Source organism: Eufriesea mexicana, unplaced genomic scaffold (assembly GCF_001483705.2).
Source record: "Eufriesea mexicana isolate 0111107269 unplaced genomic scaffold, ASM148370v2 scaffold14846, whole genome shotgun sequence".
NCBI classification, from domain to species: domain Eukaryota; kingdom Metazoa; phylum Arthropoda; class Insecta; order Hymenoptera; family Apidae; genus Eufriesea; species Eufriesea mexicana.
In genome coordinates, this window is record NW_016922283.1 from 242,322 (window position 1) to 267,676 (window position 25,355).

Sequence of the window (25,355 nt, forward strand, 5' to 3'; positions counted from 1 at the left end):
TGACTCTTCTGTCACTGACATAGGATATATGTCATCAGAGTATACAATAAACAAATGGCTACAGTACATTGTGGATGATCATAGAATGTACTGTAGTCTAGATTCTAATATCACCAACGACAGTTTATCTTTCCATTGGTCATTCGAGAAATGCTACATAGTTTGTGCGATCAGTGAATTAATTATTCCTATTGCAGTAGTTCTCTGGTGAGGGTTAAACATAGCAGTGTATTGTCAATTGGCAATATGTCGAGGGATGATTGATGTCAACATTGATAACCCTTAAGCTTATGTGTAATAAGAGTAATAACTGCAAGGATAGTCACAAGTGCTTTAGAATTTTGTAACCGCCCTTACTCATTATCATTCTAGAACTGCTATGGAATTTGAATGATCAGTGAATAGATTTATGCAATACCTAATGCACTGTGGAGATTGCTATACTAAGTACCACATGGTCAACTTCCAAGTTTTCTGGCAATAATTGATACATCCGATGGTTCTTCGAGAGTTTTCATAGTATTCAGATGATCAGTGAATAGGACAATTGAATGGCATTTACACTGTATTGATGGCTGTACACGGGACTGTATTGCATATAGTTGATGCCCTTTGCGATAACTGATATATCCATTTATCATTTTAAAGTTGCTGTTCCATCCCGGAGAGCGTGTTTATGGCATAGTTTTATTCTGGGGCTTGCACTTTTGCCAGGCCTAGCGGTCTGTTTTGTGTTTTGTACCGCGACTGCAATTCCGGAGGTTCGATGTGCCTCAACGCCGTTCTAGCGGATTGGGCTAAAAGCGAAGTTTAGGTGTTTTACTAGAAACCAGACACAACAGATGGGACCCACTTGTGACAGACCCAACAAGCGACGGACGGACGACACTTATAAATCACGTCATCGACCATCAGAAGTCGGCTCCTTGACAGTTTCCTACTCCGTAGCCAAAGGTCCTTATGTCACACCCTCTGTCCAGTTAAAACGCTTTACCTTTCCACCACCAACATCTATTTTACCCAATCAGAACTAGGCTGGACAAAGCTCTGGACCGAGCACGACGAGACGGGACGTGCAGCGGAATCGACGAGTCAGTTCGTCTTCGGCACCAATCCTTCACACATCTAAATTGCACATACAAACGCATGTTCGAAACGGTACTCAGTTAACGTCCCAATATAACTATTCTGCACTTTTCACTAAATAAACACTCTCTTTGATCACACACATTTTGGATCCTTATTATTTCAACTAGTCACGCAATATTAAATTGGCGCGTGATAAGCGTTCTCGGAAATCGAAGGGATTCGATACCGTAGGACGCTACAGTTGCTGTCAAATATATGTGCTCTGTAAACAGATTTATCACATAAAACTTACAGTACGTAGACGGCTGTACACGGTAAGGCATTGTCAACTGTCAACTTCTCTGTGAATAATTAATGTAACCATTGATCACTGTAGAATAGCTATAGAAAAAGATTATCTGCGAATAGATTTATGCAATTTCAATGGTACAGCGGGGATTTCTACCCTCTGTACCGTATTGTCACTTGGTAATATCTCTAGCGATATTTGCAATATCAACTAGTCATTACAAAATTGCTGTGGAAATTTTATGAGCAGTGAGTGGATTAGTCTAATGGCTACAGGAACATGTAGATGGCTATATTGAGTAACGTACTGTTAATTGCTATCTTCTCCAGCGGCGATTTATCTAGCCATTGGTAGTTCAATAATTTATTGTAGAATTTAGATGCTCATTGAATAGATTACTGAAACGGCAATGGTACAGTAATGGCGGCTACGCTCATCATTTTATCTTCAATTGTTAGTACCTCTGGCGATAATTGATCCATCCTTTGAACATTCTTAGATTGTTATAGAATTTAGAAGGTCAGTGTGTAGGTTTATGAAATGGATATATAACTTTGCAAGCAGATATACCCACTTCTGTATTGCCAGTTGCTGATATCTTTGGCGATAATGTATTTGCCCCTTCGTCATTATATCGTCGTCATAGAATTTGGATGACCAGTAAATAGATTATTACAATGCAACTAATATTGAGTAGATAGATGCAACCAGTACTGTACATTCAATTCTGTATCTCCAGCCATAACAGATACATCCTTTGATCATTCTGTAATTGCTATAGTATTTAACAATCAGCGGATAGGTTAATTCAATGGCAGTGATGCTATTCATTTGTATTTAGCGCCTACGTAAGCTCTGCTGCGCTCTGATACACTTCGGCGCACACTGCAATGCTCCGCTCTGGATAGGTTTGGGAAGGTAGCTTTTACAAGGTTATGACAGATTAGGATACTACATGAGCCTGCTTTATTCGCTGCGATACGGTGGTCTTCGTCGCCTTAATATGCACTGATCTCTCCCGCTGCGCTGCGTTTCACACAGATATGCTTCACTTTGGTAAGTTTGGAATGTGCAACGATGGATAATGTTAGGATGTGAATCGGCGCTATGTGCTACCACCAGTGGTATTCGGCTCTTTAATCTGCAGTGCTATGCTCTGCTGTCCTCAACTGCACTGTGACGTGCTCAACTATGGATGGGCTAAGTTGGGCTAGTTTGGGTTTGGAATCTGTGCTTCACGCTAGCATTCTCTGGTATTTGGCGCACCACAGTGCTCTCCTGCTATCTGCATCAATTACCTGCGTTCTGCTGATCCCAGCTGCAGTTAGGTTACAGAAAGCAGTGTACGTGAGGCTAGAGTATGACAGGCTTGGATTGGTTAAGCTGGGATAGGTTTGGAGGGTGTATGTTTCGCTGTTATTCGATTGATTCGGAGATTCCCTGAGGCCTGCTGCGCTTTCCAACGCCCTGCCTTGCACTGCTGCAGTTAGGCTCTATTTCGTCAGGGTAGGATACGTTTGGATAGGTTACGTTGACTTTGGTTAGGAACTTAAGCTATTAGCTGCTCTTCGGGGGTATACGACGCTTCATTGTGTTCTGCTGCACTCTGAAGCTCTTCCCTGAGCCCTGCTGTGCCCTGTTGTGATTAGTGTCGGTTATGTTAATTAAGGAATCTTTGCTATTTGCAGCTGTTCTTTGGTATTCGCAGCACTGCTGGGCTCGGTTGGGCCTTCGCGCGCCCTGGTGCGTCCCCTTGCCATCACCTGCACGCTGCTGTGCTCTGTTATGTTTGCGCTTTTATCCAATTCGGTACCAGGCACTGAAGTTCTGTGCTGCGGAAGCGGTGCTGCTCGGAGTGGTGCCGACCTGAGAAGTTGTGTGGTATGCTGTGCTATGCGGTGATATTCGGTGCTTCTTATTGCTCTGCATTACTTTGCTACTTTCTGGAGCGCGCTGCTGTGGTGGTAGAGCCTAAAAATTTCATGCACAATTAATCGATGTCCTCTGTTTCCATGCTGATGCGCCATTCAATCCAGATGACCTTGTGAACGGCGAAAACAGTAACAGGGTGTAAAAATTCGACGGCCGAATTCCGAAGAAGTACCAAACCCTGCACAGTATACTTCACTTTACTTATCTTGAATGCGAATACGCCTGTTAGCGTGTACTTCCAGCTTCTGCACTGCTAGCATTGTATTGCGGTGAGCTTCGAGCTTACGATACTACGCGCAATAGGGAATGAGGAACGGATATTGGAAGAGTAAAATATGGTGTTATAATTGAGACCGCAATGAATGATGGTTAATCCAAAGTTCCTTCAAATCGTTGGTGGCAATTCCTTTAATGCGCAGGTCAAGGTAAATTGCATTAAAGTTAATTCTTTAGCCGTAGGTTGCGAAATAGGGCGAATTGTATGAAGGAAATGTGGGCATGCAGTTAACAACAGGAGCACAGTACATCACATGAGGTGCTGCTATCTTTTATGATCGCCATTATTCGAGGACATAGCCAATGGTAACAGAGTTTAATGTGATAATTGATCATATACATAGCGCTAGCCAATTGGCAGATTACAATAATATTTGTAATGAAGTTAAATGGTTAAGTGTTAAATCCATTCCAAAATTCGGCAGTATGTACTTCGTCGGATAAAAAAATTTTGCACGCATCTTTCAAGTAGCATATGCGTAGTTCATTTCAAATTGAGTCATATACCTCCTATATTCTCGTGGTCTGCAAGCAAGACGCGGTTAGTTTGTGGAATTGGATGACCCAATCAATTAACGGAATATCCTTAATATTATTGCGCGATACATATGTGATTCGTCCTTAAGAGCCAAAGCGCCAGAAGCCCTCAAACTATTCGCTATCTTCATCCCTCCCTTCAAGCTCAACCCTTCCCACTCTACTACCGCTTAGAAAGTGCACTTTCCTTCCTTGCACACGATTCTGTAGAAAAAGGATCCGTACCCCTGATACCTGATAATCCAAATAAAAATCGAGGAGAGAAGAACGAAAGGGCGGAGAGACAGATGTCGCACGCGACCTTATCTTTTCATACGAGCACTTTCCCTTCAGCCTCGTCTTCTAGCCCCACTTCGATAGTTCCATTCGATTAAACCGCTCGTCGTTCTATTATGCGTCTTTCCTAACGAACTTGTAATACCTCCTTTCACTTCAAATATCCACAACCACTCAGTTTAGTCTATAAGTTAGTACTTAATGGACACGCCTTGTGCTAAATTATCCATGGCAAACATGCCGCAGGCACCGAGAAACTACGACGTATTTGGGGAACTGGAAGGAATGTGAAATCTGTATGACTGTCAAATATTGTACCCGTCCTAACAAATGACTACATTCCTGGCTGTGTTTGTTCAAAGTTGGGGTGGGAGTAGTCATGCTTCAGATTTCTATGTTCCTTACATCGAAATACATCGTACGCGCATGTCACGTACGTATTCGCTTAGTTTCTTCAGTCTTTAACACCGCAATCGGACATTAAATGGAATCTGCAATACTTTCCACATATTTTACCGGTTTATGCGAAAGGTCGCGGCAACGCAATAGTGCTTGGCGATCGTGTCAGGGAAAGACAGGACAAAGAGGGTACGATATTTTAAAAGCCTCATTTTTAATATCCTCTATAGTTCAATGTGGTGAATCCCAATCTAGCTGCTTACACTGGTTGCCACGTTACGTATATGGGACAAATAAATACGAGCAATTGATTTTTGCTTGTTTTATTTTTATCCCACATAATATTCTGAAAATAGTAATAATTTCGTGAAAGTTTTTATCCATTGCTTCGTGTAACGCTTATGTACTCCCTCAAATAAAATTTGTCTATGATCAGAAATAATTTCTTTTTACCGAGATATGCCGCCCTGAAGTTATTGGCGAAGCACTGCAAATTATAGAGCGGAATATCTTGTCGCACAGTGTAGCTATTGCTACGGCATTTTATGAAAAATTTCTATCTCCTTTGTGTCTAAAATGGAGGTTTATGCGTAGATGCAGAGTGCAAGTGGTATTAAATTTTAGTTATCGATACTTTCATTCTATATAGGATTCCTGTGGATAACTTCGTCGGATGTTTTGCCTGATATGAATGTTTACATGTAGATAAATGAACGAATTAGAACAAATTTTCCAATGTATACTCCCGCACAAGCGGTACTCCCTCCATTCCCCGGTGTATGTAGGCGTGTGTGTGACATTCTTCATCTTTCTGCAACACCGTCCATTTTCATTAGTCCTCCCTTTCTCTCCCACAATTTTTCCCTTTGCAACAACATGGCCATGGCTAGAACATGTGACGGAGGTTCACACGAAAGAATCACGAGTATCGAAGTGCACATGCATACTCGTGAAAGGATGGAACGTTCCATCCGTCTTCATTCTCAAGGATATTGTAGTACATGGGCGCTAATTCGTATTTGGTTACGAGGCGCGTGTAAGTGCTGCTGGCAAATATGGAAGGCTATTTTTGTCGCTATTTTGAGTAGTCATTTGTGCAGGTATTGTGAGAATATTATATATCAATGAAAATTCGATGTAGTACAGGAATGAGTATCGTATAAATTGCTTCGATTAGACTATGCATTTTATGAAAGGGAGCTTGACCGAGTTAGTTTAGCGTGTTTAGCACATGCAAATGAACATAAAATTCAGAATGTTATTTTGGCGACAGGAGAAACGAAATGAGAAATGGCGTGAAGGTGGTAATATTGCTTATTATGTCTCTACAATATCTTATTCCGTGCTCCCTGCGTATTATAAATTAGCGCAGCATGACGTTTATAGTTAGATATTATGTATAACTTTTCTTAAGGTCTTTATTATACTGGGGTGAATGCTGGATCACGGACCACCGAGGATGTTTCAGCCTAGAGGCTTAGAAATCAAATTTGTCTCAAGCGATGTGGTGTTAGAGGAACTAACTACCCATGGTTTGAAGTAATTAAGAGTATTACCATCGGCCATTCATATTCTTCGTAGCATTAGCCAATAAACTGATGTTTTGGGAAGATAACACTTGCGACCGCATCTAAGTGCACATAATAATTTTTCCTAGGAAGGCGGGAAGCAAATTCTATGATTCAAATTAAAACTCGCTTCAAGGAAGATAAATTATATATGTTGAAAGTAAAATCGTTGGCCGCTTTAATACCGTTATGGTTGATTAAACATCTTCTAACAATATTCCAACAGATTTCGAAATAAATGCATCTCTTACGCGCATTAAAGAGTGTAATTCTTCTTACAACTTGTGGCACAGAGGCAAAGGATTCAGATTTGAAATAATGAACTACCCTGCTTGAAAGCGATATTAAATTTATTCTAGAATTGATTAAGCCAAGCTTTGCTAACTCCCGTGAACTGAGAATTCATTCGAAGCATAAATAGGAGTTGATTTTCCTAGGAGTATATAGCAATAGCTCACAAAATCATACCCAATAAGTGCAGCTCACATTTCCTTCGCAGATAGTAATGCGATTCTCGTGTAAGTGCAGATTACGTGTACAACGTTAGAGCGAGAATTCCATTGAATTAATAACGTATTCGGTATCCAGTTCTTGCCAGAAATCGTCTGGAAATTGCCATCAAACTTGCACAAATATACTCACAGTAACGAATTCAAGGTCACGTAAAATTAATTGCCCTATACGTATCTGTTTTGAAAGAAATAATATGTTTACATCTTAAAAGTGAAGTAAACAGCGAATTAGATATATTCCGTGCAATAATCACTACATCAGCGTAGTTGACGTGCGCAAGAATTGGCGCAAAATTTTGAACCAACATCGACAAAATATTTACAATTAATTGACCAAAGTATACGTCAAAATACTAAACATTTTCCGACTAAACACTACTATTAAGTACTACGCGAAATTCGGCAATATTACAAACAATGGTTTATCAAAAACCTCCACTGCAGTCACCAAATGTCTCGTTAAAGTTATATCTATTCGAAGAAATACATTGTCTGGGAGAAAATCCTCCGTGACTCAGAGATGTAGCAAACTCTCTTTGGGCCCTGTCTAACTACTCTCGTTAATGGTGCACACGTTGGGCGCTTTCAGCTGCTGTTCGGACGGGAGGTACGTCGATATAGCCACATATGAAACTTCTGGCTACGTGAATTCGTCGTGGAAAAGAGCGCGGAGAAGGGAAGGGGAAGAAGGAAGGGAGCAATAAGATCCCGCGAGTGGCGGCTGAGCAGAGGGAGGGAAAGCATTATTAACACCGTTGAAGATCTGCTTTCTTCGGCCGAAACCGTGTCCCTAGTAAGAAGAGACACACTTGGTCAGATGTTGCGCTTCATCCACGTTCCATCCATTCTATGAATCGTTCCGAGCCGGTACGTCATATGCGGGCGAACTCCAGCCACGATAGTGCCGAATTTTCGATCGATTTGGTGTGGCGGAAGTTCCTCCGGTCCTAAGTACAGCGGTCGGTTTGTCGAGAGAGAGGAGAGGCGAAACTTTGGAAGAAATGTTGGAAGATGCAGGGGAGAGCGCTTTGCTCTCAGAGCAATTTTGAAAGAGCCATGAGATAACGGCACTGTGGAATTTGCGAATTGTGTCAACCCTGATAAAGCATGTGGAGTAGTTAGGAATGTATCAGATAGGTAATCCTGGGCCACTATAGCAAGCAAATGATGGACGTACCTCAGTCAAACAGTTTTAGAGTGCATGTTTACTGAAAATGAGCAGTACTCATATTGTAACCAGGGATCTTGGTCGCCCCTAACTTTACAAGCATATCTTCGCCTTTGTTCCACATACGTGATAGGGCATATCTTCGCAACTCGTCTGCTTCCTCACGTTCTCACAGCTGCGTTCCAAGCTTCACCTCTCTTCTTTAGTCTATCTGCGAACCTCCAACGAAGATGTTTGCAAGTTTTCCATCAGTTCGCTTGGAACCTTGGGACAATTACGAAGAAGGTCACGTTTCACCAAATATCCGAACGGTAATTTGGCTGTGAACACGAGAACGGTATCTGTGTATGTTGTAGATAGATTGGAGGATGACAAGGATATAGAATTTATGTGCTTGCTTACGAATTTGGAATTGTTAACAGTTAAAAGTACATTGATAACGTTAGCATTGTCGACCTCTAACGAGCACCAAAACATCGTATATCCTATTGTTGGCAGTTAACCATTTGCACTGTACGATTTTCCAGCCAAAGGAGGATTGCATTTCAAAGACTTTCCGTTACAACCCTGGGGATAGTCTTCGGAGCAGGAATAAGAAGTCGTATGATAATTGACACGTAGAGATATTTGATTCTAATACCTAGCACGCTGTTACATTATTCGGAATTTGACATATTTATGAATATCAAGCTTCAAATTTTTATCAAATGGCGAATGAAATGCGCCTCTCAAGTGAAAAGGGTTAAATCGGTATAACGAAATTAAAAGGGCATACACAATTATGATTACAGTGGAATAAAAATCGATATTAATACACAGATTGGAGAGTGGTAATATTGATTGGCAACAACAACATAAATATGTGAGAATGGCAATAAAGTTACGAATTATTTCTCGGATTACTGCAACGCTCAACACAGAATTGCAATATTACAACCCGGTTCGACTTCGGCTCCTAACTTTACAACTCGATTAAGCGACAATTACCTTCGACTGCAACTATAGATTAGCTTGAACATATATGGTCTTACTAATGGACTGACACGTAACCCGCAGATTACCCGACTGACATAGGCTTTGTATATTCGACCCTCGTTCTCCAGGTAACCTTTGATAAGGTACGTGTGTATGATGGAGAATGTGATGTACTACGCTTACTTTGCAATAAGCAACTACTTACTCTCGGTAATTGAGGAAACTGTGTACCCAAATCAAGTCATCTTGACCCTTTTCGTAGTTCCATAGTTAATATGTGTTTTAGTATTCTTGTTATTGGTGAATTAATTATGGAGTCTGCACAAGCTTCGAGTGAGTGTTTTTGACGAAGTATATCAGGTAATTGGTTTAAAAATATAGATACTTAGAAATGATCTATCTTGTCACATTAAGAGAAGAATTAGGTAAAGGTTCATGGGGCACATTGTGTAGTTAGTTTAGGAACATGAATTAAGGGCAAAGGTTTCTTTGCCGCGATATATAGTGTTCGACGAGTATCGGGAATTATGCTAAATCTGGTCTTAGCTGATTAATTCGAAAATATGCATCGAAGATGTTAAGAGAATTGATAGAATCCGTTTAATACGTTCACTGTAGAGGTTACTAATTCGGACAGCTCTACGAAGCACGTAGTTTTGCCGCACGTGTGTGGCAGATACTATGACGTATAATGCAGTTTCGCGTAAAGGTATGATGATTATTTGTGCCATTGAAAATCTACATTAATCAACCTTCATAGGTTACAATGTGAAGGGGAGTTACGATTTTAAGGATAACTTTCCAAAATCAATACAGGGTTGTTAACAAAGGAGTGCTCTGATTAGATTCGGTAAAAGTTAAAACCTGCTACAAAGGTCCTAATCAAGGAGCGCGAGATGGAAATGAAATTCGAAGGCCGCGGTTCCCTATTTCAAAAAAGGGATTCATACGCGAACTCCAACTTTTGCAAGAATCGGCATTTCCTGTGATTATAGTTTTATGCGTCCTACAGCAAATGCCCTAAAGGGAGTGAAAGTGTCCCGGAAAGCGTGCTCGTCTATTGAAGCAGAGGAGATTGATACTGACATTAATTGCAGTCTGACTCATGCCTCTTAGGTAATCGAAATTACGTCATTCCCGTGAAACGTCCAGAATTGTATTACTCAAAACTCACGAAGATTCAGTGTTATGGAAATGTGCTTAATGTAACCTGATCCGCCAGGTGTCTCGGAAACACTGTTTTTATCTCGTTCGTGCCAACACTTTCATTGCTGCAAGTACGGTATCGCGCAGAATATGAGTTCTAATGGTGTAATTAATATTATGTCCGTTACTGACGTATGTAGCTGAAAATTCAATACTGTCTATAAATAATCGAGGGCTTAGTTCGAATAAGTTATCTATGAATTATACTAATATTAATTTAAGACCTTGGTACCATGTCGCATAATAAGTTAAACAAGTACTGTGGATCATAAGCTTTCATTTCATAAACTATAAGCTCCTCACAAAATTCAAGTTGATAAGTATTTTCGTAGTTTACTGGTAATATACAATGAAATGCATATAATAACAGTCCCCGAATCCTAGTTACGGTAATGTCTCTTATTGTTGATGTCCTGTCTATAAAAAAATAGGTGTGGAACATGTGACAAATTTTATCACTTATCTTATATTCCTTTAGAATATTTTCTGATTGCTTTATATTTACTAAGCCCAAAAGGAACACTGAAAACTTGCAATAGATCGCAAATGCCGTAAACTTTGTACGTAGCATTTAGCTTGGCATTGTCTTCCTAAAATTGCTCTTTGGTAATCTATACCAATTACCAGGACTCACAACGTGGAAGTGGCCACGCATCGAGAACCGACATGCGCCCCAGTGGCGAAACCTGCTAGGGACACCTGTTTGAAAGGTATCTAATCTAGCTTGGAGCGAAGCAAGTTAAGGTGAAGCTACTGACATTTCATTATATTTCGTATATTACAGAAGAGGTTTCGTATTGGTGTACTACAACATATTCTTCACTGACGTAACCCTAATATGCTACAGATCAACAGACCCCAATATTTCTATGTTCACAAAAATTTGGGGAATCAAATATGATAGACGCGGGCGGAGGGACTACGTTACAACCGCGCTGGGCCTGAGCGAGTTCGCGATTATTCAAAAGACCGACTAGCATACGAACCGTAACCGTAGGTAACCGTAGTGTACCTGACGCTACAGCTTGTGCATCACGATCAGGCCTAGCCCACCTCAGCCACTGCCGACCTTGCAGTGATTTAGCCGCGAACAATTGTAGTCCCCGAGCCAATGAAACTCCCAGAGCCACTGCGGGGGTCCAATGAAACCTTGCAGTCGGACAGAAATTACCTGACCCTGCCCCAAGGAGTAGGACCTAGTCATTCCAAGTATTATGATGGTAGACACGTGCCGGGCCATCTACAGGCCTATACCCTAACAGCGTACGACTAGGGCTGCTGGAACCTCGCATTGACTCCAGATGGAGCAGTGACCGGAGTGCCATCCTGGAACCCGTTGCATGATGAGACTGACATTGGCTTGAATGTGCGTCGGAGACGAGTCGTGACGGTAACATAGGACGCATGGGATTATCGAGTAAACACAAGTACGTCGCGTAGGCTGATTGGTACTTAAGGACGATCGCAATTATGAGGGGAACAATTATGTTGTGTTTCGTAAACGAGAGGCATAAAAAAGGAAGAATATGGAATAGATTTATTCGCTCCAAGTTATGTAGCTGACCCTTCTGCAAATATCGCGCACGAGACCCTTTGCCTTGTAGTCCGTCTTAAAGCTACTTATAACGATTTATGTCTAAACGCAGTCATCCCTGGTCGTCAAGCAATGTCCTTTACCTTGTAACTAGTTGTATCTAGTCGCACGCATCCCTCGTCATACAACGTAGACTTCCTGATTAAGTCTCTGGATACTTCAAAGCTCAAAGGGGCATATAATAATTAAAATATAAACCCAAAAGAAAATGGACTAGCTACAGGAAAGAAAATTGAAGCAAGACGAATAGAAACCGCATACGATAACGAAGTGGCAGGAATAATCAGTCGATGAGACAGAAACGGCCCATCGATGAAATAAAGCCGAATTCCAGATAACAAACCAACGATGAAGGAACTCGGAAATGGAAACAGATAGATTCTGTAATAAAACAAGTAGGAGGGGGGCGGTGACGTATATGTGTAGAGGACAATGGCTATCGACTAGCCAGAATATCCAAACTATGGCCACCATCCATCTCCAACTCACCACCACCGAACCCCAATGCCACCTCCAATCACACCGCCGTCGATCGCTTTGAAATTTCAGATGACACTATAAAGACGTAAAAGCAACAACAGAGCTCGAGCTCAACCGAGTGAATTCAGATAGTAAACCTATAAAGAAAATGTGTTGATTAGTCCTGGGAAAGAACTGAGTAGAATGGTGAACGATGAGATATATTATAGACAACAACGGTACATCTGAATTGGAACGAGAATGTAAAATCGAAAAGAGACTGTATACAAATTTATTTACCTAAGAGAGCTTGCGCAACTCTGACACTCGGGAACGTATCCTATGTCCCACTGGCGAAGTCCAGGAAGTGCCCGGTCTAGGCAGCGAGGTACCTCGTCCGAGCTCCACCCGGCAACAGCCTGAGGAGTCGCACGGTGCCCCTATTATGCAGGCGCCAATCGGTTTCAGGAATCGACCGAGAATATTCGAATTTCTTTGATTTCGTTAATAATTACTTTTTCTCTATAATAGTGGATATTTTCTTACCTTTTTCTGTTTCCACGGCAAATGTATGTTTCGGGTTATTTGTTATTAACAATATCAATTAGACGTTAACAATAAATTCAATAATTTATAAAAATTAGTAATGCAATCTGCAGGTTTTCTGAATTAAGCATTCCTCTTGCTAAGTTAACGGTGCTACTCTTTATACGTATGTTTTTCAGTTTGAGCATATATATTTTATCGTTCTATCAATACTGTTCGTCATCCCATTATTGCTTCTGGGTGGTGTCTTCATCGCAGAAATGTACAGAATACTCTATTCTGAAGCAAATTCGTTCCATATAATAGCATTTTTATAAATATCCAAGTATATTCGTATGAATTATGCTCGGAGAGCTATTTCTAATCTCTGATAGTTATTAATAATTATTCAGAAGCAAAAATAATTTTAATTAGAGACATTGATTAACTCGGGATACCCTCATCCATCTTGTAACACAAGAAAGTACCTCCTATCGTTCTTAACGCTTGTTCTTGTATAAACACACTTTTTAGTTAAATGTGAGGATGGTAGAGTAACTTAGATTACGCATTCGTCTTTGATAAAGTAATCCCTAAAATAATTACCATATGGTTATCACAGATTTAAAGAGAAGTTAAAATTTACTGGATAGAGTTACCTAGGGCTATCTATTCCCTTATCAAATTTTTTAATCAGCGATGCGAGAAATTTATAATTAAATCTTGTAAGTTACTTTCGTCCTATTCATTTTTGTCATAAACTCATGCTCCCAGCAATTTGTTATTTACAGAAAACTTAATAATTCATATATTATTGGACCGCAAATTTAATTGGCCGTTTAATAACTAAGTAGCAAATGCTATTTTCCTATAGACAGCTTATAATAGTGATAGATAAGTACCCTTATTGGCATTTTCAAATTTTCACAGTTAGTCTTATTTGGAAGTAATGAAATACACAAAGGCATGAGCTTTCGGTCCCGATGCAACGTTTATATTTTATACCTCCAAAATGAACATACAGCCATCCATCACGGTTTCGAACTAATTATCCATTCTGTTCATATTCCACTCCCTATGTCATATGATTAACATTAGTTATCTTATTTGCACAGTCAACATATAATATACTCAAGTATACGTTTCACATATACGTAAGCACAGCCGAAGGTACAACTATCGTTTCCCTGTTTCGCTTTAACCATACACAACGAAGATTTCCAATGTGACAAAGTCTCTCATAGTACACACGGCTCATAACACCCAATGCTCCTCTCTCGGTGTTCTCCTTTAAAAAATCCCGTCTCTCCTCATTTTTCCAAAAATTATTCCGAATATTTTCTTTCCTATTACTCTCAGAGGTGCTCTTCGAATATATATTGTCACACGCATACTCAGGTGATGCTCCACCGTTTATTAAGCTCTTATTTCGTAATTTATCCTCGTAATTTTTACCGTCTACAATCTACAAAGCCAATGACCTCGGAATAATTCACGAGGAAGAGGACAGATTCTTCTTGCAGAGGCATGATCGGAGCATTATGGCGGTACATCCTAGCCGCGACGAGATCAGGAAAGGCAAAGGAGAAACCTGTCGTTGGTGGTCAAACGTGCGAGTCTGATGGGCCTTATCCTATTTCAGTTGGAACACAACGACTTCGAACGAAGTTGCTCTTACGCTTTCACGTGCTTGCCAGAGACACGCACGCTGAAGGCATGGCCTTAAGTCTGGATTGCATCCTGTACGTCGAGTCTCGTACGTCCAACCCGCTTTCGACTCTGATAAATCCAATACGAGTAAAGTGGGACTCGAAATCTCTGCACTCTAATGGCGCCGCTATAATGGGATAAACAATCTGCAGTTAGTTACGTGCTTTTCTTCCTTCAGAAGATATGGGAAGAGGTAGGGTCTATCTCTAATTTCCTTTCCTTCAACAATCAAAATCATCTGCATCGAATAGCTTTTCACTATGATATCAGCACATCATGGTGGATCATAGAAGAATTCTCATTGGGCAAATTGTCCATAAAATTGGATTTAACTGTGGCATTAATGAAGCAGTTGGCGCGCCTTTGAAAATATTTGAATAAGAAGTCGTAGATTCTACGAAACGCAAATTATTGTAAAAGTTCACGTGTAATTAGGGTATGCAGGTACTATGGGATGAAGAGTCATGCGAAGGGAAGTGAAGTGCTTTCGATAATTAAGAGGCTGGTATACAGTAAAATCTAATAAAACGAATCTCAGAAGGAATTAAAGACTAATTTGAAAAATGCACATATAATTAGTGCAAATATGCACTATAATATTAATGTATGTTGCAGAAAGAGTATATCATAATAAAAATTCAAAAGTCGGACATATGTCGCATCAAAATTATGGGTGAAAATGGGGGTACAGTTAATCTGTATATTTTACATTTGTTTTCATATATCCTATTAGATCCATCATAGATCCATCACTCACACAATCTTTATCCGTATCTTTAAAATGAAATATTTACTCGCTTTCTACTGCTTTCCCATTATATTCCATTCCTTACATCATATTTACATAATACTGCAAGTATTTTTAATGCTACAGTATTGCTTGAAATTATTCGTCGCAATTTACTGTCGCGAACAATTTCTCTACCACTTGCACACCGCTTGTATCACTAGATCAACGTCGTAGATCTACAATTTGTTACTTCTATTTATCTTCAGCTTCCAGTTAAAATGAAGACACAGAATAAGACAGCACTTCAAGGAAACACGCGAACACCTTTAATTTTTCTTTTCGATACATAGTTTTTCTTTCTATCATACGTTCAAGTGCAGATGTCTGATTGGATTCGCCATAGGTCGAATAATTAAAATTGTTTTTGGAGTACAGAGGATTAATTGCTCTTGCTATTATTGTAACTGACAAGATACAACTTTATCTTATTGCCAGTATTCTAAAAAGTTAATTCGCTGAATCTTTCTGAGTCCAATTCTGCACTCACTATGTATCTGCCACAGCAGTGGATTCGAAACGTAAAATTGATATGCAGAAATATGTGCTAGTGTCTTTGGTTTAATATTGGTGCTTCCGGTACGCATCGTATGTCTGAAATAGGTATAAATATATGAAGCCATTAAATAAATATAAGAGCATAAATAATTCTTATCTTACATTAATGATAAATATCAAGAACAATTTTGACGTAAAGAGGGTATTTGTTAAATAATTGAGAAAACAGAAAATAAGGAATTCATTATTTTAACTGGTTTGGAAGTATTGATATTAAGTTTCATTTTACATAATACGAACTTATGATATAAAGTACATATAAGGATATTATGTAAATGTATGATAACCTTCGTATTGAGGTATGGATGACTTTGTGTTCCGATAATTTTTTATTCTAACATCATTTGGTAATGTGTACCATTCTAAGGGATCTATTAGGTTCAAAAATATCAGGCTTTTTAGAACAGCTGCCGTATCTGTGATGTTTCTCTAGAAACCATTGATGCTACAATTTCAATGTATATATCCACTGTTTGACTTCTCTATTTCGTATCTTTAGTACTTTCTTTCAGGAACACCTTGTTATACTAAACGCTTCCTGTGATTCAATATATACCAAAGTGTCACTAGGAAGGAAATTTCCAGAAATATCCATTCCCCTTGATTTTCTGAATTTGATACGACTTACTGGTTAAAAAAGAATATTCCAATATCTTAACGTAATATAATCAGCATTCTAATATTCTAATACTTCATTACAGCCTTATGCTCTTATAGGTAATAATAAAAATAAATAAAATTGGAATCAGCACATTAGATTCAAAGATACAAGTTTGTAAAGAATTGAATTGTAAACCCGATAGATTGAATGGAATTACTATTGATTTCCCATCTCCTAAGCAGTTAATAAGGCAAAAGTATATATATTGAGTTTCTAAATTAAATGTAAAGGCGTAAAATTGGTATGCAATATATTAAATTTTAAATCTGCTTTCCTGCGAAAAGAGGCTCATAATATTCTCGTCCTCTGTTTACTTATAATGAAAATAACATCTTTTATAGTGAATAATATCCAGTATCAAATGCTTTCATCAGATTTGGAATCTAACATTTTCACAGCACGTGATATTTGATAGAAATGCAACAGTGGCATTACACCAAGCTTATCTGCAATATGTTATTTCAGTTCATTATAGTCAATTTTTTGTTCTTGAGACGTTAATATATAAATCAGTACGTTGTTACATTGCTGATAGTCGATTAAATGTAATTCTTAGAGCTATTGGTAAATATTAATAAAGATGTGAAGCAGACACTGCAGTTATAGTAATGGCAAAACTATCCCACGTTTAAGGTAATAAATATGTTGAACGAGATAAGTATCTGAATCCTTAATCCACTGGTATTGATAGTAGGGTACTAGATTTTCCAAATGGAATGCATTTCATTGAATTAATTATTAATCCATTTAATAACAAAGGGTGATTATAATGAAGTTTCTCTGGAAAGATTGTGAATTTTTTAATTTTAATTAGGTAGGAGTTCCACAAAAGGTTCCTTATTAAATAAGAAACTGGGGAAATAGGAATAATAAAGAACGGAATAAAATATTATCTTTCAAGGTGAAGTTCTGATATATTTTCTGCAGTAACAATTATCTATAACGTAATATTTGTTGACATAAATAACTGTGATTCCGTTGAAATGATTGTGAAGCTAGGGAGGAACCAAAGCTGCTCCAAAAGGAACAGGTGAGATTTGATTTCTCAAACAACCGGTTAATAATGTTTCGTTCCGAACGTTTTATTTCAATATAATCTAATTGAGTAGCCTGGTAATTAATCTTGGCGCTAGTACTTACTGGCATGGTTAATTAAAAGCCTTCAGGTTAAATTTATTTCTTCACTGGAAGAATGGTCCCCACATTTAAACTCCAAATATAAACTTCAAGCCTGCGTTCTGTATCACATTATTTAAATATAATTCTGTCAAACTTTCTATTAATTATATGCATGATATGTCAGGCTAATATTAATCAGACGAATAAGTAATTAAATTTTCGATGCCACAATTAAATCGGGGCACACGCATACATCGTTCCTTGTAGTAATTCAGTTTCCCTTCCAAACATCTTTCTAGATTTCATCGTTATATATTTAAAATTGATAGAAGAAATAAAATAGGTCATGACTTAAAAATAACATGCATACTAGTATTACTGCTTATATAAGCAGTAATTTAGGAGGATTCGTAAATACTTACCTATTCTAATTATACATTTTTTTCCTTTGTTATTTCGAAGGGAGTGATTGCTCTTTCTTATTACAAGATCTCCAAATGACCAGATTTCCAAATATAATTTCCCAAATATCTATCTTCATATCATATTTGTCAAAGATTAGTTACCCCCTATAAATTAAAATTAATATGACCGAAGCAGTGGACTTCCATAGTGATAACTGTACTTCCACAATTACGCACTGTGTGGTAGTAAAAGGATATATAACTTTCAGCGCCAGTAGAATAAGAGTAGCTATTCTTCATCTGTTTCATTAAAAAAATTACGAAATTTATACCTTTAATGTACAATACTCTTCAACGTGATTTCATTCCACTTGCTTAATATTTTACACGATGCGCTGATCCACTTCTCCCTCGCTTCGCGTGCAACCCTTGATATCACGAATATTCTAGCTCACTTTATAACAGACGAATATGATAACATTCGAAAAATGTGTTGTTCGTGTTCTGGTAAAAAACGTTGTTAATGTTCATGGTATAAATTGTATTTCAATTCAACGCCTTTGTTTCGATTCTTCCACATCAGAATAACACACATCTCTAAATTTTGAATTTTCACCTCTCAAATAAAACTTCTGTAGGGTGTTAAGTTGTTAATATTACAAAACATAGGTGTTGATGTATATCAATTATAAGCAGTGTAGTTTTGCTTGAACAGATAGCGCCTTAAATGCTAAATAAGTTATGAGAATGAGATTAAATAAAATATAAGCAATTAAGTTATACTTAAATGAACAAGTTATTTAAGAGAATAAATCGTGAATTGCATAAGGTAAGTAAACGACATAAATAAACGGAAGTACGTCGATAGAAGAATAGGTGTTATTAGTGTATTTCATTTGTTAAGCATAGGAAATGCAATGAATTATGAACGATACGCAGGCGTATCTTCGTCATGAAACTTGTAAAGCAAAACACACGCTGATTTTTCGCCTCAGGTACTTCGGCGTGGGTGTCCTCCAAGGAACTGCGAACCACACCAATATTAATTGACTTGGCAGACACTCCGCTAAATGTGAACATGCACTGACTTCCAGGAACTACCTAACTGCATCACTTCACACGATTCTCTCACCATTTCGCCAACACCTTATGCAATTACAAGGCGAGAAATCCTTCTGGTCGAACCGACAAAGATTTCTTAGTATAAATTATAGTCATTATTTCTTTATTTTAGGGATTTGCTTTTAAAAGGTGTACCGATTATGGGATATTACCATGTACTGATGCATCGTTACAGGAATTGCTGCTACTTTCGTAAAGTCTGGAATTTCCAACTTCAATCTAGACATAACTGGACTTCCTTGTCACAAGACGAAAGTAATAATTTCTGAACATCTGAATTTAATTTTTGGAAATGGTGGGAAGGGAAAAATAGTATATTATTGTGTAGAACAGTAGCAGATATTTTGAAAAATTTGACATGGAAGGCACACGTTCCACTCATATTCTTTAAGCAAGAAACAGTCTAATATTGTGCAATTATATGCACCAATCTTTATCCGTTAAGGAAGTGAGTTACGAATTAGAAAGGTATATTCACAATAAAAGTCAGAAATAACCATGTATATTATTTAATGGCGAAATTGTTTAAAAATAGAGACACAAATGAACTAATATTTTCAATCTTCTCCCACAAAGGAAATATCTTCGTCGCGTATCGTTGAATATAATTCGTATCAACATACTTTATCCTTAATGTTCAATAATGACGCATTCGCGTAGGTTAGGGGAAGCATAGAAGTATGGTCCTCAACTACAAAAACTGGGTACATAGAAATCATTTGTGACTAGCACGAGCGTGAGTGGATTGGTGTTCGAATGGGAGTCAAATTGCAGTGCGTTTTTGTGTGTTTCCGTTTCGCCTTCTCGGTGCTCCTTCCTGCGTTAAAATAGCTTTATAAATTTTGAGACGTCTTCATACTGTTATTGCTGTTTTGTCAATTTTTGTTGTCTCGGCGCCAGTTTTCGCAATCCTACCATTTAGTAATTTAGTAATTTAGAAATTTAGTAATTTCAACATTAAGAATATTTAGTCCGAATGTTGGAAAAATCTACTGAATGAAAATACTGTAGGATTGACTATATTACAGTATTAGAAGAGGAATCGTGATACTAAGTAATACAATATCTTTATTTCAATGTTTGCGAATAGACATTTAATCCATTGTAGGTTTAGCATTAAATTAAAAATAGCATTAAAACATTTTTCATTCGTGTAGATATAAGGAATGGGAGGAAATAAATTTTCTTTCATTTGTGGTAAGGTAGAAGTATGTGTGAAGGTAATATATCGTGGAAGATCAACGGAGACATGGAGATGTTAAATTGGACTTCGAATAATCTCTAAATTTCGCTTCTTACGGGTACCGATAAGGTATGGGAAATGTATGGTAGGCTATAAATAATTCATTTTTTATCATTATCTTCCTACTCTTTGTTATAACTTCTCTTGAAATAGAGGTTTAATTAATCCACCTTTAATTAGGACGTTGCTTCATTTTGATATCAGTTATGTAATTAATACTATATTACTATGAATATTTCGAATCCTCCCATTGTTCATTTTAGTTTTCTTAAAAACAGCGTAATTTTTCACGCCTTTATGCAGGTATGACATTTAGAAACCAGTAAAGGCCATGTGGAGGATAGAAAAGCTTGTTTACAAAATTTTATTGTACGTATACATTGAGCTGCACCCAAACACGGTATATATGAGTAATATGAATACATCATTCTGTCTGAATAAAACTCCAAATTAACAATTCCAGAAACAATTACTGGGGCTGGTCTTTGCAATTTGTATTAACGATAATGTACTGCTGCACCAATTACAGTAGTTAATAATAATTACAAGAATAATATTCCCCAAGAGACTGCTCCTTAAGTCAGAATAGTTAAGGCTATGTATGTTCAAAATCCACGAAACAGGATGGGCATGTATATTCAAGGGAATAAGCGTTGAAGCAGGTATCTCTGGTTAATGGTTCCGTCAAGCCGGGCTCGAACATATACATTTGCAGCAGCCGAATGTACTTCAGTCACTAGTACTTCTTCAAATCGCGCGTCTACTCGCGCGTTTCTTCCACGATGAATGGAATTAAAAACAGGCACGACGTTTCGTTTAAAAACTGCTGGAAGGTGGCGTCGGAATCAGCTTTATTTGAAGTCAAACGCCACTATGTCGGTGAGTGGAACGCGCTTGCCGGACACCACGTTGCTCGTATGCATGAGAAAGCAATAGGGCCAAACAATTTGAACAACGCTATTATGGAGCATCGTGACCTATCACTAGTCATCGGCTCGCGGCGTATATATTAGGCTCGCCGAGTACAATCGGAAAGTGCCGGTTCGTTAGAGTTCTCTATGCGTTCTACCGCGACGACATTGCTATATTCCGGCACCGTAAACACGGTATTTGCATCGAATGGCCTGTCATAGTTATAACTGAATATCTAGTAACTTGCTTCTCCGTTCAATGACTTTCCATTGCATGCAAACATGTGCAAACGTAGATCTAGGCTACCATAACATTTGAGTAGTTACAGCTTTGCGAGGAGAGATACGAGAGTATAATTTTCGGGCTCTATATAGAGGGCAAAGGCATACTCTATCGTCCTTCGATCGAATTTTCACTTGGATACCTCTGTGCTGGAAGGCGGAGACGGGTTTCTGGTTAAAAGATTGGGGAAGTCTTAAGAATCCTGTTTCTCTTAGAAATATACTCCTGGGCTAGATATTGGTGAAAATAAGACCACTGCAGTGATACCAGTGAAGTTAGAATAGGATTTATGAGTGATGGGTAATTTCCTTACGAATAAATTATTCCATTAAACTCCGAAACTGCATGCTGTTACTGTAAAAGCCAGATGGAATTTTAGTTGTTCTTATTCCGTAGGACTGGTGCGTGTTAATGGAGTTGCATCCTGTATATGCTCAAACACATAAATTTCATAACTATTGACAATTAGATGTAACGTACGGTTAACTGGGTGGTGACTTAAGCCTTGAGTACTATGATAAAGTAATAGAACTCGAATTTGTAGTGAATATTCCCGAACGAAGCAATATAGAAACATTAGCAATGGAAAAGGGTATTCGTATGCAGAACGTACCAACCGATAAATTTCTGTCGCAAACGAAACAGTAAGGGCGACGGAAACTGAGTGGGTAATGTACATAGAAGTATCAGGATAATAATATAAAGACAATGCCAGCCATGGGAGTGAAGTGCACAAATTGAAGCCCAAGAATAGTCTATACACTGTTCGAGAAAGGTGACCATAAGCTACTCGCAATGTTAACATGCTTGTTTAGTTGAAGCGACGACTATATGATAATGACTGAAATGGAAGTATCTTCACGTGAAATATGGAAATGAAGTACTTGTGATTTTCTATTGTCGTTCTACCATAAATGGCAGCAACCGGAATCCATATGTATCTACAAGTATAGATTCGAATTGATACGTGTCCATCTCAAAAATTTTTCGAAGCGCGCATGGTTAATATCCGTAAACGTAACAATTGAGCCAACAGCGTGCCGAGAGAACCATCATTGGGGAGCGAATAGCGAGGATCGTGAGACGAGAATAGAGTGATCGGCGCGCGAGCGGTACCAAGCTCCTTTCCTAGCATTTATGTCTCCCTCATACGTTTCGATCCGGTAGGAAGCTATGCATTCAGAAATAGGTCGAGTCATCTCGGCCTTTACATGTGGCTTTGACGTTGGAAATCAAATGCACGTGTCTCGCGACAGTGTTATAATATGGTTACAATCTGACCATTATTAGATCACTCTTATGCTACAGGTTCCTATATTTATGGAGCACGAGTCCTTTATTGGATCACTCTTGTGCTGTAGATTCTTTTATCTAATGAGTAAGGTACAATTCATGTGGCGCGCTAAACCTATCAGTAAAGGTTGGCAGACGGCCCAAATAAAATCAAACTGCGCTTAAATTGCATGAAGTGTATGATATTACTAAAATAAGAACATTTGGTTCAGATCTGAAACATTAGTAAAACTTTTAAGCAAAAAACCGAAGGTTTTCCTAACGTTCGCTGAAACTGTAGTCAAATTGAGCAGAAATTGCATGAAATTTGCGATATTATTAAAACAAGGGGATTCCGTGCAGTCATAAAGCAGTAGATCTTCCCCCAAAAATCGGAAATTTTTTAAGAATTCGCTAAAACAGAGATCAAACAACACTGCAATCGCTGGAAATGTGCGACATTACTAAGATAGCGTTACTGGCCGCAGTTCCGAAACGGTAAAAAATCTTTACCACAAAAAAACCGAATTATTCTAAATGTTCGCCGAAACAGTAATTAAGCTGCGCTGAAAATACATGAAAGATGTGTTATTCAGTGAATAACGCTATTCTGTGCACATTCGCATAGTTTCGCAGCAGTAGTAATACTACATCGCAGCAAAATCGATAGTTTTCTAAAGAACTGCTGAAGCTGCTTTTTAATTACGCTGAAAAAGCATGAATTTTGAGTTGTCCTGTGAATAACGTTATTCACACGGGAATTGCTGAAGAACGTTGATGAGCAGGGAATAGATTAATACAATGGCTGTAGAACTATATTGATGGCTATAATCAGTTGCGTATTGTCAATTGTCTTATGTCTTCTGTAATGCTGGATCTGCCATTCTACATTCTAGAGTTGCTGTTGAATACCAATCATCAGTGAGCAGAATAGCCAAACGTCTACAGTGCTCTGTTGGCGGATGTGCTAAATACCGTGCTGACAATAGTAAAAACTTCTACCCATGCCTGCCTTGTACATTGATTATTCTTGAATTTCTTTGGTATTTACATCATCAATGTGCAAGGCAAAAGAGCGGCGACGGTACTGCGGCGATAGCCGCACACAATACTGCGATGTCAGTTGATTATATATCGAGGGACAATGTATCTGACTTTTTTCATTCTAGAATTGATGTAGAATATATATCATCAATGAACAGATCAATCAGGCAGCAGGATTTCACTGCTGGTGTACGTACTAGACACGGTACTGTCAATTGTAAATATCCCTAGAAATAACCTTACTATACATTGGTTATTCTAGATTTGCTTTCTCATTTAAGTCATCAATGAGCAATGTATTCCAACCGCTGCTGCAATTCGATGATGGTTGTACTGAGCACTTATTTGTCAAATGCTAATACCTCGAGCTTAAATGGATATGTCTTTCGCCCGCCTGGAATTGCTATAAAATATACATCATTATAGAACAGATTAAGCCAAAAGCTACAGTGCACTTTTGTTGAATGTACTAACAACCGTAATGTCAGTTATAAATATCTCTAGCCGCAAGCCCACTATACGTTGACCACTCTAGGAATGTTATGCAAATTATATCGCCAGTGAACAATTTAATGCAACTGCTACAGTACCGTGAAGATGGCTCCACTTTGTACTGTGTTGTCAAATTTTAATTCCCCGGCGGTTAAATGATCCGTCTTTTGTCCATCTTGAACTGCAGGAAAATACAGATCATGAATGAGCACATTAACCCATTAGCAACGGAGCTCTGTTTCTGTATGTACTACGTACAGTGCACGCAATTCTAAATATATCAAGTCATAACTAAACCATACATTGATTATTGTTGATTGTCTTTGGATCTTAAAGCTTCATATGACAAATTAATCCATCGGCTGCAGTACAATGATGATGGGCGCACTCTGTACTGTGTTGTCAATTGCTAATATCTCGAGTGAAAAGAATCTCTCTTATGTCATGCTGTAATTCTTGTAAAATATATATCGTCATAGAAGAGATTGACCAAAGACTGCAGTGTTGTGCTATTGGATGTACTGAGGACTGTAATGTCATTTGCAAATACCGCTAGCCACAACCGTACTATACATTCATCGCTCTAGATTGGCCGTCGAATTTAAATCATCCACGAAAAGAGTAATTCATCAGCAAGTATTGTGTGACGATGGATGTACCCAGGACATTAATGTCAATTGTAAGTATCTGCAGCCACACCGGTACTATACATACATTATAATAGAATGGCTTCAAAATATAAATCATCATTGAACAAGATTAAGAAGTGGCTACATTTCTGTAATGATTGCTGTAATCAGAAATCGGATGTCAATTGTTAATAGCTTGAGGGATAATGGATCTGCATTACTTACTCTACAATTTCTGTAATACATAAATCACCAGTGAACACACTAATCCAACGGCGAACGTGCTCCCTTGATGGATGTACTGAGTACGGTACC

The 25,355-nt window shown here is 38.4% G+C and overlaps 1 protein-coding gene across 1 annotated transcript in view; it reads left to right on the forward strand.

The window, feature by feature from the left end:
* Positions 1 to 3,675: 3,675 nt before the first annotated feature.
* Positions 3,676 to 25,355, forward strand: part of LOC108553994 (uncharacterized) — a 38,228-nt gene continuing 16,548 nt past the window's right edge. The window contains exon 1 of the mRNA XM_017909113.1: positions 3,676 to 3,735. Within this exon, the coding sequence (XP_017764602.1) occupies positions 3,676 to 3,735 (60 nt within the window). The remainder of the gene's footprint in view (positions 3,736 to 25,355) is intronic.